Source organism: Eulemur rufifrons, chromosome 7 (assembly GCF_041146395.1).
Source record: "Eulemur rufifrons isolate Redbay chromosome 7, OSU_ERuf_1, whole genome shotgun sequence".
NCBI classification, from domain to species: domain Eukaryota; kingdom Metazoa; phylum Chordata; class Mammalia; order Primates; family Lemuridae; genus Eulemur; species Eulemur rufifrons.
The window spans coordinates 55,979,731-55,997,094 of record NC_090989.1 but is presented as its reverse complement, the minus strand read 5'-3'; the positions used below and the strand labels follow the sequence as shown (position 1 = coordinate 55,997,094).

Below are 17,364 nucleotides of genomic sequence, written 5' to 3'. Positions count from 1 at the left end.
CAAAATAGGTCCTTGAATAGCCAGTGTCACCCTCCCTCAACCCATTGCAGCACCAGGCACTGTGGCACATACAGATGACCTTTTTGATTTCCAAGTGATCTTTGCCTAGTATAAAAAATAACCCAAGGATTGTAGTGTAATTGCTGTAGGACTGCAGCCCTCAACTTCCGGGCTGTGGACTGTTACTGGTCTGCAGCCCGTTAGGGACTAGGCCACAGAGTTCCACACGCCCTGCCACACCCCTCCACCACCCCGCCTCCATCCGTGGAAAAAATGAAACCGGTCCCTAGTGCCAAAAAGGTTGGGGACCGCTGCTATAGGACAGTAACAGTTTTGTATCTTTATCAGGGGGCCCCAAGACCACCCCCAGGTTTGAAGATTTGCTAGGAGGACTCATAGAACTCATCATGTAGGCTATGATTTATTATAATGAAAAGATACAAAGCAAAATCAGCAAAGGAAAAAGGCACATGGGGTAAAGTTAGGGGAAACTAAAGCCAAGCTTCCAAGAATTCTCTCCCAGTGGAGTCACACAGGATGGGCTTAATTCTCCCAGCAACGAGTTTTAACGGCACACATGAAATGTTGCCCACCAGGGAAGCTTGTTAGATTTTGAGTGCCCAGGATTTTTACTGGGAGCTGGTCACATAAGCAGTCTGCCTGGCACATACCAAAATTCCAGACTCCCAGAAGGAAAGTAGGTGTTCAGCACAAACCACATTGTACAGTTTAGGCATATGAGCTACTTTTATCAGTTCTTAGAATGGTGGAAGACCTCTGAAATCCAAGTTCCCAGATTCCAGCCAAGAGCCAACCTTCTAAAGCAGGTCTCTCTAAGGACCCAGGCCTGCGATATTATCACTTTTTTCTTCACAATTTTGTCCCAACATTTTTTCTTCAATACCTATAATTACTGTTTCTTTCTTTTTTTTTTTTTTTTGAGACAGAGTCTTGCTCTGTTGCCCGGGCTAGAGTGCCGTGGCGTCAGCCTAGCTCACAGCAACCTCAAACTCCTGGGCTCAAGTGATCCTTCTGCCTCTGTAGCTGGGACCACAGACATGCGCCAGCATGCCCGGCTAATTTTTTCCTATATATATTTTTAGCTGTCCATATAATTTCTTTCTACTTTTAGTAGAGATGGGTCTTGATCTTGCTCAGGCTGGTCTCAAACTCCTGACCTCGAGCGATCCTCCCGCCTCGGCCTCCCAGAGTGCTAGGATTACAGGCATAAGCCACCGTGCCCGGCCTACTGTTTCTTGAATTATTCTTTGAACCAGGCTTATTATCTGCTGGTTTCTTCATTAATGAGTTAAATAAGTCTTTGACACATGCTCATTTTATATACACACACACACACACACACACGTATCTGTCATGGTGTTAATTCACCGAAAGTTATACTTTGACAGACATAACCTAAGCAAGCTAAAGTCCAGTCAAAATTCATAGCTTAAAAAACACCAACTCAATATTAAGGCTGGTTACTGCACAAGCTCATTTAGTTAAAAAAATAAACCCCTTATACTTACATTTCATATTTTCTTACTAACTCTACAGAAAGCCCTCTGATTTGGGTGGCAATCACTTAGCTAGCTGTACTTAGGTCCATATTAATAAAAAATGTTTCTGCAAGTAGGTAATAGTAAATAATATAAAGATCAATTTCCTCTTTAGTTTTATCTATTAGAATATAAAAATGTTATTTCATTAAGATGAAATTCCCCATTTAAATATACAACATATAAGCCAAAAGTATCTCCTATCACTATAAAGTTTTGAGCTTTTAAAAAAGTAAAACCTTAAGTTTGAATATAATGTGCAGTATATAATATATAAAGTAATAGCCTTAGTTTTTGAACTTTATTATGCTTCAGACATTTCTCCAATCATTTCACATTTATTTCTATAAATATTTTCCTATGTTTCGTGACTTGCATTTTAAAATCAGAAGTAATTTTACAAATTTCCATCTATAACAAACAAAAAATCAAGCTTTATTAATAATTCTAAGTAGAAGAGAATGCAATTAAGAGTTGGCATAACTAACATAAGCATAAGAAAGGTAAATATTTCTTGAATAAAAAAATAAATATTTTAATGAAAAAAAATCAAGGATTGAAGGAGAAAATTTCCTAAACAGCAGCTGGTATTTTCTACACAATTTATATTACTTGTGCAAATACATCATTAAATAAATACTCATCTGATATTTACAAAATAGAGGTAAGAGAGAAAAACCCAAGTATAAGGATATTTGATCTGTTATCCCTCTTCTAATCTTCTGGATACATTAGTTTATGTACCAATTAAAAATGTGATACTAGTTAACTAGTTGAAAGCTTGTCAATTAAGTCATCAATAGTGTAAACAAGAAGTTGAATGTCCGCTTTTTCCTTCATTCGGTGATCACTATGTTTTCGGAGAATGACATCTACATCTGTGCTGACCACTCGGTCAGCAACCTGCATGGACGTATGCCAAGGTACAATGTCATCCTTCATGCCGTGGAGCAATCTTATAGGGCAGTTCACAGGAATCGGGCTATGTAATAAGCAGTGGTGTTCAGCTTCCTTAATGAAACTGTACTGAATGTGATAAACTCCTTCTTCATGGTATTTTGATGGCGTGGACCACACGCCTTTCATCTCTATTTCCTTTTTTAGCTTTGGAAAAAATAGGAAAATAAAAGTATTTAGGACTTTATGCAACATTAACACATGCAGTAGTCTTAAGTAATCTAAAGAAAGCAGTTCTTGAGTAAGAGGATAGAGATAAAAGTGTAACAATAATAATTATCAATAATTAAAGACTATGTGCAAGGTACTGACAGTACTATATATTATCCCATAAGAGCCTGATAATATTGTTATTATATTGATTATGTGTTATTATTCCATTTTTATAAAAAGATGTTAAGGTTTAGAGACGTTAATATCATGTTCAAAGTTTAAAGCTAGTAACTGGTAACTTATGGCTAGGATTCAAACTTAATTTATCTAACTTTATTACACATCATCTTAAATCAAATGTTGCTTCACCCCAACTGAAAAGGGAAATGAAGGGGGAGAAAAGTACAATAATTTCTTCGAATCAGTCCAGCTATCATTCATATTTATATAAAATCAAATCTTAGAATAAAAATTGTTTAGATTTCAAAATCATAAAACTAAACATATGTATAAGAGAAGTATCTAAAATGGGTATGAGATAAGGAAGGAAGGGGTAGAATCAAGCATAGAACTAAAAATTAAAAATAAGAGTGATTACTCTGGGACAATCATATACATGCTAAAGCAATTTTAGGCTGAATGTAAAAAATTGTATAGTTTTTCTTTCCAGAGTTGTAGGAATGAGAAAAAAATTTGTTTTTTGTTTTGGATGACAAGTCTTCCACATACTTCCTGATAACTGAACAATAGTATCACTTCTACATCTATTCCCTTAAAACAAAACATTATGTATCAATTCATTCTTTGAGAATTCCTACTTTTTAGGTTATAATTTATTCGTCTTAATTTATCTAATTACAAATTAGAATGTTTTGTACTGAGTAGCATATACTCATTACAGAAAACATAATAACAAAAAAAGTGTAAAAAGAAACAGATTATCCATAATCCTACCTCATGGGTATGAAAAGCATTAATATTCTGGTTTATTTCCTTCCAGTATATTTCTACATGTTCGGTTTTTATATATGTAATATGTAAAATACATATCTATTACACATTACTATACAGTCTTCTATGCTGCTTTATTTAGTAGATGTATTTCTGAGTTTTAAAAAATTCTATGAAAAGGTTTCAAAGGCTGCATAATAGTCCATTATAATCAGTTTAAGATAATTAGCTTGACCATTCCCATGAAATACTTCTATGAGCATTTTTTAGCATAAAACTTTATTTACATATAATAAATTCTTTGGAAAGATTATCAGAATTTGAACTAAGAAATCAAGCTCTGAATAGTTCTGATGCTTTTACAATCATGTTATATGAAGGGCATTTCTGACTGGAAAAAAATGGAATGGACACCTTACCTTATCAAAAATTTTTTTAAAAAATAAGGAAAGAAAAGTGACATATATTTGGAAATGAACGTTTCAATAAAAATACTATGACTTTCCCACTTTTAAAATTAATTTATTGCAATATAAAAAGGAAAACAAGAATTTAAAAAATAAAATATGTATAATATAATCTATATGTATTTAGGTATTTTAATGTATTTTTTAAAATTCCAAAAAGATTTATTATTTCAGTGAAAATACCTGACAGTGATACTTCTAGATATCTGTCTCCAAATAATTTAAAATTAATGAAATTCTAAAAAACTATAAAATATATGAATCTATATTAATATCATAGGGTTCTCTGTATTAAAACATATGACCAAATATTTAAAGCAAAAATGATATTCAGTTATCCTCAAGCTACTCAGGATTGTTACTTAATTTGTATACATTTCAGTAATTAGAGCTTAGTTTCATAGCTGAGGTAGAAGCTATGCTAATTACTACTGAGACATTGCATTAATAATATAGGGTGTCCCAAAAGTAGCCAAACATAGGGAAAATGGAAAATTGTAAATGTAACTTTATTTAACAAAATATTCATCAAAAAATTTTACAAAAATTTTGGGACATCCTGTATTTTGATTTTAAGCATCTCTGGCCCTAACTAGCTCTGTTACCTGCCACTGAATTGAATGAATATGGTCAATTTGAAAAACAAAGTTAACTTTATAAAATGTTCTATGTCTCAAATCCTCAAAAAGTTCAAAAATAGCAAAAACAGCATTATACAAAAAAAAAATGTGCAGTATACACAATTCTCCACCAAGAAGAACTATATCAAAGCAACGTGGTGGTTCAGAAGCTTAGATTACAAATAGCTGTGCATCATGTCGTAGGCCCTCTAGTGTCCAAAGAAGGAGATAATAGTCAGTTAAAAGGGAGGTCAAGTTCCGAGACAATGAGAAATGCTGGGTTTAATATTCCCAGGGTTATAAAAGATAGAAAAACATCTCCACTTCTGCTCCCTTGATATTGTTAGGGTTAGCTGTTTGTGTGAAGAAGAGACAGTGGTCCTGCTCTTTCCTTATACTTGCTTTTAAGTTGACAAGGGCTCAGCATACTTCTGTTAACAACTCTTCATCTGATTAAGGATTAGCAAAAATATACCCTGATTTGGAGACTATCTTCTCAGTCACTTAGGTAGTATCTATCTTACCCTCACTCTGAGTCATGTGCATATACCCATGAAAAAAGAAATGTTCACAGATTTTGTCATTTACCAGTAACCAAAAAATATAATCAAAAAACCAAAACCAAAACAAAAAAACCAACTCTTTTTCAGTCTGCCATGCCCTTGAGATAATTTCTTACCACGGGCAGCACTATATTAATGAGTTAAGAGGATGAAGCAAGGGGTCCAAGTTTTCACACACAAAAAGGCAATGGTAGGAAAAGCATGAGCATATTGAGCAACTATCTATCAGAAATGACCAAGTGAAAAAATTTCAGATATAAGAGGTAAGTGCAAGGAAGAGCAGCTTTGTAATTTTATCCCTGATAGGAAATAATGAGGAGTCTGACTATGCAGACAGACTATGCTATTTCTTATGGAGTTGAGAATAACATGAACTAAGAATGAACTTAGAATAGATGATATATGGAACAGGTATCAATGCAGAACTTGAGGTAAAAGTCAATGAATGACATTCACTATTCAACACTACACATAGTTTATTTTCCTTTTTATTAATAATTTTTTTTTCCCTCATCCTCCTTCTTTTCCTCCATTCTCCACAGCAGTGGTTCCCAAACTTTACAGAGGCTTGTTAAAACACAAATTGCTGGGCGGTAGCCCCAGTTTCTGATTTAGGGCAAGGCTCAAGGATTTGCATGTCTAACAAGCTCTCAAATGGTGCTGATGCTGCTGGCCTGGGGACCATATTTTTTGAACCACTGCTCTAGACTGTTTTTCTTTCCTTACTTTCTGTCTCAGGCCTGCCAGGATTTTAGCCCCACAGGCGAAAATTTAGATCCCTACGGGGAAAAAAAAAGCCCAAAGAGAACTCAATTAACTGCAAAACAAACAAACAAAAATACACAAAAATAAACAGCTCTTACTCATTATTCCCTTATCCTTGCAGAAAACTGAAGTGCTTATATGTCCAATAACAGAGTATAATAAATTATCTTCCCAGTTACTTCAGAAACCTCATTTCTACCATGATTTGCTGACGAATATGGTAATAATGAAAAGCACTTTTCCTTTTAAAAAAACGAGAATTAGGAGTAGAAAAAGAATACCAACCAAGTATCTAAGCCAAGAATGGAAAATCTCATCTGTGTGCTAACTCTGATTGACTGATAATGTCTGCCTGGACAGCTCTGCTGAGAGGATCTGAGGCTACTTTCAGGCAAAAAAGTATGGTCAGCCCTCCGTATCTGGGGGTTCCGCATCCATGAATTCAACCAACCATGGATCAAAAATATTCGAGGGAAAAAACTGTGTCGGTACTGACCATGTACAGACTTTTTTTCCTTGTCATTTTTCTCCAAACAATACAGTGTAACAAATATTTATAAAGCATTTACATTGTATTAGGTATTGTAAGTAATCTAAAGATTGTTTATAGAGGAGGTTATACACAAATACTATACCATTTTATATCAGGGACTTAAGCATCAGCAAATTTTGGTATCCGAAGGAGGTCCTGGAACAAGTGCCCCTTGCAGATACTGAGGGACAACTGTAGTTTCACAATTGATTAGTCTAGTCTGACATGGTCATAAGAACAGTAGCTACTATTGCCCATATGGCAGAAAGTAAGAATAAGAGGTACAAAAAGAAATCACCACATATAATCCAAAGACGTAAAATGTTGTTAAAAAAGAAAATGTTGTTAAAAAAAGAAATTTCCAACTGTGATTTCATTAAAGTGACTAAAATATTTGGCAGAGTGATTTGAAGAGACTGTAAAGAAAAAAAAACCTTAAACAAGAGGCCAAACAGTTAAAGGTGGGAAAGATATTGTGTACAAAAAGGCAGCTAAGACAAAAGATGGGCCAACATAGTAAGTCAGAGGGTAGATGACACATGAACAAATATTCAAAGAAAAAGGAAGCAGAAGAATGACAGGAGGTATATATACTGAGGTCGCCAAAGCAACCCGTGACTTACCTCAACAGGAAGCTGGTTAAACCGTGTCACTAAACTATCTGCAGCTGTAGCTACACCAATAAGAGCCATGACTTTTTCTGGCCGTGCAATTGCGGCATGAAGCATAAGCCATCCACCAAGGCTACTTCCAACCAGTATCTAAAAATAAAAATATGTCTAGTTTTTATTAAAGAGGACTTTCTTTTTCTTGTCTATAATGGGAGTGAGTGGTTTAATAGAAATGTATATACTTTTTTTTTATATATTCATGTAGCTCTTAGACTTTTAATATTTGGCACAAAGTAGAATTCAATCATGATTAACTTTTTGTTAAAGCATTAGGTCTATAATACAGAATAAGTTATGAACATAAAACAAAATCTGTACAATAAAAAGTAAAATGCTACTTATATTTATTAGAAAGTAAAAATAATAGAACAATTTTAAATCAAATATCAAACTTGATTATTAAACATTTAAAATATCAAATAAATAAATTTTCATATCTAAAGAAACAGCTTGAATATCATGAGGTTACAGTCAATAATCATATTTAACTAAAACAGTACCTGTGGTCCCTCAGCTAAGTCATCAATTATAGAAAGAACATCTTTTCTCCATCTCCCCACTGTGCTTTCTTGTAAGTTACCATTTGAATTTCCAACTCCTGAGTAATCAAATCTGGAAAAAGGAAAAAAAATCTAAATATCTATATATTTACTTTTTTATTTTTAAGAAATATAGCACATTCTTCATTATTACAATGCCTAAAATACAGTAAAGCATCACAGTCAATATATATTTCAGTAAATCCTATTGGCTTAACCCTCAAATTCCTCTATTCAATCACTTTCTCACCTCCTTCACTGCTACCAGCCTAATCCAAGTCATCGTCATCTCTCAACCGAACTAATACAATATTCTCCTAATAAACCTCCCTGTCTCCATTTTCCACCTTCATAGACTATTCTCCACATAGTAGCCAGAGGGACCCTTTTAAAACAAAAAACATGTCTTGGACAAACGCTCCACAGGCTTTCTATAATCTTTAATAAAATCCAAAGTCCTTAGCAAACTTTGGTGCCTACCTCTCTAATCTCATTTTTTACTTTCCTCCCTTCTAACTGTACCCTTACTTTTCTTCTTGAAGTTAAAGGAAATACACCATCCACATTCCTGCCTCATCAGCTTTTCCCTCTACATGGAATACTCTACCTCCAGACATCCATTGACATTGCTCCTCACTTCATTTAGGCCTTTGGCTCAAATGTTACATCCCCAGAAAAGCCTTCCCTGACTTTTCAATCATTAATATTGTACTTCTTTCATCATTTTCTATTTTCTTACTTAATTTTCTTCATAGCACTTATTACTACTTGACATAAAAGATATTTGATTATTTGTTGTGGTCTGTCTCCCACACTAGAGTAAAAGCTCCACAGGGGCACAGACTTTGTTTTGTTCACCAATACTTTCCCAGTACCTAGATCAGTTCTTTGCAAGTGGCAGCTGCTGAGTGTATATTTACTGAATTAATGGAAAGGAAGGAGATCAGAATCAAATTCATCATCACCAACCCATCCACTTCTCCCTCCAACCTCCTAATTATCTAGGCTTAAAGTGTGTCTGATCTGTGAATTTTACCTCTCTTTAAAGGTCCCAATTCAATAAATCATGAAGTATCATACCATGCCCATAGATAACCAAAACCCTTGTCATATCGAACTACTCTCAATCCCAGATAAGTCCTTTCATAACTTTGAGCTTCTGCACGCTGTTCCACTGCCTAGAATGCCTTCCTGCATCACTCAAACTCCTCGGAATTCTTTAACTCACAACATCTCTTTTAGAAGAACTATGCTTGACACATTTACCCAGTTTAGTACCAGTCACTTTCTTTTGTATATACTCAACACTTTTCATACTATGAGTTGTAATCAAGTTTTTAAGTATTTGTCTCCCTCTGACTAGAATGTCAGTTCCTTAAAGGCAGATTGTTTTATTCAAGTTTATTTTTCCAGGGAACAGAATACTGTCTGCCCTCTACCATAATCATTCAATCTCATTTCTTCTCCTGTTCATCCCTCTTTTTGCACTCTGGAAAGGACAGTATCTTGGTGCAGGTCTTTGTCATTGTAAACCTAGGCTACACAGCAGCCTCCTATGTCACTATGACTCTGTCTCCATTTTATACCCATCAGGTTTCTTCCTAAGCATTGTATTGATATAGCATTACCTTCAATGGTTCTCTGTAACACAACATAAAAATTTAGTGCTTTGGCTTGTTTTTTTAAACCATTATATTCCAGTCATCTCAGCTTAATCTTTTATTACTTCATCAGAGGAAACTCCTGTTTTAGCCACATTGATTAATTTGCCTTTTCTAAAATAGGTTCTATGTTCATTCCCAGGTATGGGGGGGATACCATTATCTTATTTTTGCCTCTATATTCTTCATAGTGGCTAGGCACGGAAACCTCACACACTGAGGATAACAATACCTACTAAGTATACAATTGGAGGGTAAAAGTAAAAAGAATTACTTAATTCAAATATCAAAGATTTCTTGTTTTGCTGATGCTTAAAATCAGGTAAAAACCAATAAATCCCTGCGTTTTTAGAGAATGTGAAAGAATATATGGCACATTCATATTCCCTTAGAGATAAGGGATTTATAAGTGATGGAAGAAAAAAGAAGTTAAATTTTTCTTTAGGTTTGAAGTGAAATGATTTTGGATCCTTGGGAAATAGAGCAAGGTGGCTGCTGCAGTTTACATCAGTTGTTTCCCCCTCAATCCAGGGTATGCAGAAGACAGATGATGAGGGGTGGGTTGGAAAGACACCAGCTAATTCTCCTTTTCCCCCTCCTTGGTGGGTAACATGCTGCATCTTTTACAGTGAGTTGCCCTCCAAATACATGGTAAGGACACAAAATACTTGTAGAGCTCCTTCATGAAGGAAAACATAAACAATTAGGGATGCTAACAGGTTACATGTAAAAAAATATAGCTCACTTCTGCTGAACCCTAATCCAGGGACAAAAATAATTCAAACGTATTCAGCATCTTAAGACTTTTATAAACAATAACACATCTCTGTCCTAGCAGCCTCATTGTTCCGGGTCATAGTCCCAAATTTAAAATTCTATTAGCAATAATTATGAGAGAATACTAGCCTCATAACCTTGCATTATATTGCTGAGATCTGACTCAAGCTTATTTTAGGCATAGTGATAGGACATTAATAAACCATTTTCATATAGCCATATGTACTATTTCTTGTATAATAAACTATATTATCATTCAAGATCTAAATTTTACAGTGAAATTCACAACAATTGAGAAATTGGAGAATATGAAAAGAGATGATAAAATCTCTTATAATAAACTAAAATGTAATCAATAGTTAATAGTGATAAGATTGCAATGAACTTTGGTAAGTGCAAATAAAAAGGAATTTATCAAATTAAAAATTTGTAGTGAAGTGATATACTTTATAAAGGTATACTTATATAGCATCCAAAATGCAGAAAACCCACATTATGTTTTATAGGGAGATAGGAACTGGTTATAGCTCTCACAGTCTCAACTGAAATTCAAGAACCAGTAAAATGGCAATCTCTTTATTCAAATTCTTTCAGGGGCAAAAAAGAAAATGACAACATTTCTGGTATTATGATGTTCTGCTAAGAGTAGTCCCCCTTCCCGGACGCTCTTTCCTCCTACCCAAATCCTAACTCTTCTCCATTGTTCCTTTATAAAGTCTGTTCTTTTCTCTCACCTTACGCAATTAAGTAGACTGCTCTTTTGGAACTTAATCACATTCTGATGAGTATTTTCATTTAATTTCTCCTTTGTATTTTATCTTGTGCTTTCCCACCCTGTTTGAAAGATCTTTAAGTACAATACTTTATAATTCTTTGTATATTATGCAGCACACAGTATAGTGCTAGAGTCTATTTCCAAAAAACACTACAATCTTCAGAATAACAGTTAAGTCAGAACAAATTTTAAGAGTTCTGAGCATGAAAATTGAATAATTCAGTTCATAAAAGAAATAAAAAATAAAATAAAAATAACAAAAAAGAAACAATTCATAAAGACTAAATCCATACGACATAATTTCTGCTAGTACACTGAACAGATAGTCTGAAAGTTTTATATACAGCTGTATTTTCTAGAATTATTGAATAAATGTTAGCGAAACTACTCTCCTAAAAAGTTAGAGGAATAGATTTTTAGGCTGTTAGTGCTAGAAAAGACCTTAGTCCAACCTCCTTTTTTTTTTTTTTTGATGACAAAATTAGGTCCGATGTTTATTAACTGACTTATCACAGTCATTGCTAGAATTTATTCTAGAACCCATGTTTCTTGAATTCCAGGCCAATATTCTTTCCACTAAACCATACTACCTCTTCTGGAAAATCAGACACTAAATAAATGACTGTCATAGGTAAGCAAACCTAATAACAACAATGTAAACAAATTATTTTACTATAATGTCAGTATGAAAAATTAGGAATTATAAAATCAAGTTTTAGTTAAACATCACCTATCCCTATTTACGCTTATACATATACAAATTATAGGAAAGGGAAGAGAAATCTCAGCAGAAACCAATTATACTAGTTTTACAATACTTTTAAATACATATTACTTTTAAATACATATTTGAGAAGTAAGATGATAAACAGCAGTCAAATAAAGCCTTAAGTCCCCAACAGAAAACCATAATACAATTACAAGAAAGCCAACTAGTATATCTGTTTGTTATCATGTAGATTATTGCATCTAAACAGCTTAGTTACCACTGGTTTCCCTAAGATGTCCTTTCCTGCTAGCATTGTCAGTGTGGCACAAAGACCTTTACAAAATCTCTTTTAAAGGTTGCTTTTACAATGACCCTAAATCACAAGATGAAAGTTTACAGACCACCGAAATAAATTAATCTATAAAAATGCTGGCATTTACTTCAATTGGTTAGAGGAGAAGTAATTCTCCATTGCCATACTAAATAGTAGCAATATTTTCTCTGAAACGTGTCGTTCCTACCTTATATAGGCGTGACCTAGAGATTTGCAAAACTCCTCAATCGCCAAAGCTTTTGTACCGTTCATATTAGAAAGATAGCCAGGGATGAAGATTATTCCTGGACTTTTGCCTTTTAGCCTCTTATAAGCCAGGCTTGGAAGGTCTGGTCGATTAAGTAAAGAGAATGATGTCTTTTGTCTGCAAGCTGAACAAAGTACATAAAACATAAACTATGGTTTGCAAATTCAGTTTTTAGAAAACCACATATATTTTCAGTCTTAACTTTCTTAACTCATTGAATTGATGTTAAATACCATTTCCATTTAATAGGAAAAACAAAAATAGACTCAAAGTACTAAATTAACAAATCTGTGCATGAGATCTCTAGTTTTAAAATCGTGTCAAAATCAGTACCTTCTTTGATCAAGGTCCAATCTTGATTCTTCCAAAATACACAATGAGGTAGAAATTCCAAGGCAACAAAAATGAGACTCATTAAAACATTTTTCTGTTCTTGCTGTATCATCTATCCTAAACAGTATCAATCAACATTCAGATTTACCTAGTTTCGGCCCTCTCTTGTGAGATTTTTGTCTTATTTTTTTTAATGTTTGAAGAGTTTTGCATCCTCTATTTTCAGGGGGATGGGAGGGAGAAACGGGTTTGGTCTGCCCTTGAGAAACTGTTTCAAAGGGTGAGATGCTGTGCCCCCACCCTACAACTTCCATCCATGACATCATAGGCCATGGTTACACCCCATCATAATTTTGTATCAGATGAGGTAGGTTCAAAGAGCAGTTTCTTTACAATAACCTTGAATAACATATAACAGTATCATTTTTGGAAAAGTATTTCTCATAGGACGCCACAATCACTTTGTGTTTTATTTGTCAGTTTGCCTTTCTGTACACACAGACCTTAGCGTAGTAGTCCACTAAGTGTAACAGTACAATTGGCAAACTTACTCCATTTCATTGTTTTTCAAATTTTCTCCCTATTATAAAAATGATACTTGCTCTTTAAAAAGAGCAGAAAGATATTTTAAAAAAACAAAATCATTTTTAATTTCACCTCCTCCCACCAAGGCAATAAGTTTACGTGGTTCCTTAGTCTTTGTCTGGACTAACATATCTTTTTTATTAAGTGAAGCCTTCCTCTACTGTCTTGTGGCTGACGAAAACTTCTCGTCTCTTTCTTCACTGTGTACTGCTAAAGTCTTCCCCATTTTGGATTTAAAAAGTTGATTTTTTTAAAAAACTTAATTGCAGGCCTTATAGCTATCCCTTTTACACGAAAGCTTGCTTCTAAGTTTCAATGAATAGAGAAATATGCCGAACTTCAGACTTTTGGTAGGGGCCAGTTATGTTGGTCCACAGATCAACAAAAAATGTTCATTTCCCACTTCCATTAGCTGAGTACTCAAAAAATCTTTTCTATCCTCTTCCAGATATTACTTCACAACACAGTAATTTTCCCCTGAGATAATTACAATTTATTTGATGTTGGTGAGTTATAAGTGGATAGATTCTTAATAATATATCCATAAATCATCTTTGCATCATAAGGATTTCAGCTAATGGTGCAAAGTGCTCAGTGAATGTTTGCTAAATAGCTGAAAGACTATTATACTCTGGTTAACGAACTGACATAGGATACTTTGCTAGGAGTGCTTATACATAATACTCCTTTTGGTTGGGTACAATTAAATGTAAGTTAAGCTAATTATATAAGTTTAAAGTTTGTCACTCAAAACAAAGTGTATCTGCCATGACATTAATTACCATTCCGCGTGGCAAGGGTGTGAACACCACAGGAAGCCAAAAAATAAAAGACTATAATTCAAAGACAAACTAGTGTGTATACGTAAGTGAGGTTTTCTGATTTTTTGGTCCAAATTCTAGTTTCCTTTGTACAGTATTGATTATGGTCTTTCGCTGAGTGGTAACATTAAGAAGGCAAAACTAGAAATTAGGCTTGACAAGAGCTACTACACTTTTAAAAATAACAAGCCTCATATTTTAAGTCCCTTCAAGTCAAGGGAGGGTAGGTCTAAGCATTTTAAGAGTCACAATCTGTAAACCCAGAAGCAACTGATAATCAAATGCACTAGACACACATCTTAATTCTTCCTAGGGTCGTGTTTAATGCAGGGGAGACAAGAGAGCAGGAGCTCCTTAAACTGCAGAGCGTAAAACGCCAGCAAGGGCCCGGGCTGCCCGGAACGCCCCAGGGTCGCGGCAGAGCTCTCCTCATAGCCTGCACTAGAACGGCACAGAGCGCCTAGAACCGGGGTGCCAAGGAAGGGGCAGTTTCAAATGGGGCGCCAAAACCGCACTGTACAGGTACAGGAACGGAGGGAACCCGAGGCGTTCGAAAGAACGCAGGCTACTCCGGCCTTCCGGACACTGACCTGGGAGCCATCGTGGCGCCCGCTGGGGTATCCGTGCAAGTAACGCGCTGAGGCCACGGTGGGGGCCGAAGGAGACGGCTGCCCAGCCCCAGCTCCGACAAGGTACCCAAGCCGCCGCAGCGGTCATGCCCACACCCGCCATCTTCCCAGCTGTCCCCGCACCCCGCACTGTCCTACAGAGACGCGTACGACACGTAGGAGCCAAGGCTGCGCATGCGCTGCGGCTGGAAGGCGGAACTCGCTAAACAGCTCGCGGCCTGACTTTCGCCCCGCGGCTGGCGCACATGCGCAGAGCGTCGTCCCTCCTGCCATTCTCGCTGTTTGGCCTCTGGTTTTCTTCTTAGGCAGTTTTTGCTTGTGACAGTTTGGAATGTTAACTTTGAGCGTTGTCCGGAGGCTGCCTTTTCAGCGGGCGGATAGATATTCCAGGCCTGGAAGCTCAGGGAGGAACAGTATCCTACGTTCCTAGATAGGGACTCTCAACCCGAGGACACCAGGGAGCGGAAACAAAATGCGAGGCTTGCTGCATCACAAATCCCTCTCACCTCGTGACAGCTTTAACCTGTACTGCAAATGCTTCTAAGATCCGACCTTAATCTTGTATAAATACCTGGGGTGGAACCGGACGTTCGCCGCTCCCTCACGCCTTTTCAATTCGCTGTTTTTGTTCTATTTATATGCCTGACTAGTGAATTATTGAATTATCCTGACCCCTGCCTCATGCTATTCGTAAAAATAAATTCTGGTAGATAAATGATCTCAACGGAAGAATAAAATTGAGAGGATTAAGTAAAATTTAGGAGAATATTTTACAGTCCAGGGATAGAAGGAACTTCTTAATCAAGATTTCAAACCACAAAATCCTAAAGAAAAATATATTTTTATATGAATGTAAACTTTTTAAATAGCAAAAAACACCTGAAGTCAAATGAGAGCCTAGAAAGAGATTTCGCAGCATGGATACATCAATACTCCTATTAAGCCTACTCCTAGAAATAAAGAAATATATAATTCCAATAAAATTGGCCAATGATGGTGAATAGGCAGCTCATATAAGTAAACATGATATTCAACCTCACTAATTGAAAAGTGGGAATAAAAAATAACATGCCACTTTTTTCCATTTATTAAATTGGCAAAAAAATAAATACAGCAAGTATTGGCAAGAATGCTAGGAACTGGCACTTATGTATGATTGCTGGGAAGGTGAATTGCAAAAATCTGTTATCAAGTTATATGGCCACAGCTATTACAATTTAAAAATATACATCATGGCCGGGGAGTGGTGGCTCACGCCTGTAATCCTAGCATTCTGGGGAGGCCGAAGCGGGCGGATCCTTTGAGCTCAGGAGTTGGAAACCAGCCTGAGCAAGAGCGAGACCCGCTCTCTACTAAAAAATAGAAAGAAATTAGCTGGACAACTAAAAATATATAGAAAAAATTAGCCAGGGATGGTGACGGATGCCCATAGTCCCAGCTACTTGGGAGGCTGAGGCAGAAGGATTGCTTGAGCCCAGGAGTTTGAGGTTGCTGTGAGCTAGGCTGACACCATGGCACTCTAGCCAGGGTGACAGAGCAGGACTTTGTGTCAAAAAAAAAAAAAAAAAAGAAAAGAAAAGAAAAAGAAAAAAAGAAAAATATACATCATTTCCAATGTCTTTGGTTTGATTCAGTGGCCCCAGTTTGTGACTGTCCTATAGAAAACATCATTAGTTCATAAGAATGCATGTTATTCAGGACAGCACCATTTTTAGAAGCAAAAAGAAGAAAAAAATTGGAATGGCCACCAATAGAAAAATATTTGAATAAATTGTAGAACAAAGGTTTCTGGATTCTAGCTCTGACACCTTTCAAACTAATTCCTGGGGACATAGAGCATCAACCAGTAAGGACCTACCTAGTTTTTTTCCTACTTAAAAGTTATGCAGCTAGTGTAAAACTGAGTAAAATCACTTTACTATCTTGGTTATAAATTTTGGAGCAGTGATTGGTGCCAGAGTTGGTGAGATTTAGAAATAGTAAATACAGCAAGTCTTTGGAGTCTTGAGAACCTGTCCCATTGGAATATGCTGGACAAGTTGGATAAAGATTGAATCGATCTCTTTCTTGAGAGGTGTAAGGCGTCTCATGTAGTAAGGACAGCCACTTGATTTCAGGATATACTTCCAAAAGATGCTGAGCTATGTTGCTAGTTTTCTGTTAGTCTTGTAGACTCCAAGGGACTAAAATTACTAAGGTGATGCATGTCATCTCACCATCCCTTGTATCTTAATAAACCCTTCTCCTTATAGGTTTTGGATAATTGCAAATATTCTCAATTATTTCTTTCCTTTTTCTCCCCCTTTATCTTTGCAAGTCTTTTTGCATTTTATATGCAGCAAAATGAAAAATCTGACTCAGCCAAACAGTGGAAAAGCACTGCACAAAAAAGAAGGGAAAACCATGGATTGTCTTCTCTATCCACTCTTAACAGTCTAACAAATCACAAAAATTGTGGCTAGTGGCAAGTGTAGATGTTTTTACGGACAGTGATGAACTTGAAGTAGACAAATTTGTTTGCATCCTGAAAACTGCCAATGTTGCCTTTGTTAACATACAAAAGGGTAAATGGACAATATTGGTGAGGGTAATTTCTCTCTCAGAAATCTTCTGCCTTAATTCAGGGAGACAAATGAGGTCCCCACCAAGTAAAGCTTTAGTTTACATTTGCATGATTTTTTCCCCTGTAAGATAAAAAGATAAGTAAATACAGTCC

The 17,364-nt window shown here is 35.8% G+C and overlaps 1 protein-coding gene across 1 annotated transcript; it reads right to left on the bottom strand.

Moving 5' to 3' along the window:
* Window positions 1-2,078: 2,078 nt before the first annotated feature.
* Window positions 2,079-14,859, bottom strand: ABHD10 (abhydrolase domain containing 10, depalmitoylase). The gene is made up of 5 exons (XM_069472591.1): window positions 14,610-14,859; window positions 12,221-12,404; window positions 7,739-7,850; window positions 7,191-7,328; window positions 2,079-2,663 (listed from the first exon to the last, which is right to left on the bottom strand). Exons 1-5 carry the CDS (start codon window positions 14,749-14,751, stop codon window positions 2,325-2,327), a joined length of 915 nt encoding a protein of 304 aa, XP_069328692.1. The 5' UTR covers window positions 14,752-14,859; the 3' UTR covers window positions 2,079-2,324.
* Between the last annotated feature and the right edge of the window lie 2,505 nt (window positions 14,860-17,364).

What these genes read in the sequence shown, in the direction of transcription:
- ABHD10 (XM_069472591.1), bottom strand. Translation starts at nt 14,751, where the DNA reads ATGGCGGGTGTGGGCATGACCGCTGCGGCGGCTTGGGTACCTTGTCGG. An exon ending in GGCGCCACGATGGCTCCCAG is followed by an intron (nt 12,405 to 14,609) that starts GTCAGTGTCCGG and finishes TACTTTGTTCAG; the next exon opens with CTTGCAGACAAAAGACATCA. An exon ending in ACTTAGCTGAGGGACCACAG is followed by an intron (nt 7,329 to 7,738) that starts GTACTGTTTTAG and finishes TTTTATTTTTAG; the next exon opens with ATACTGGTTGGAAGTAGCCT.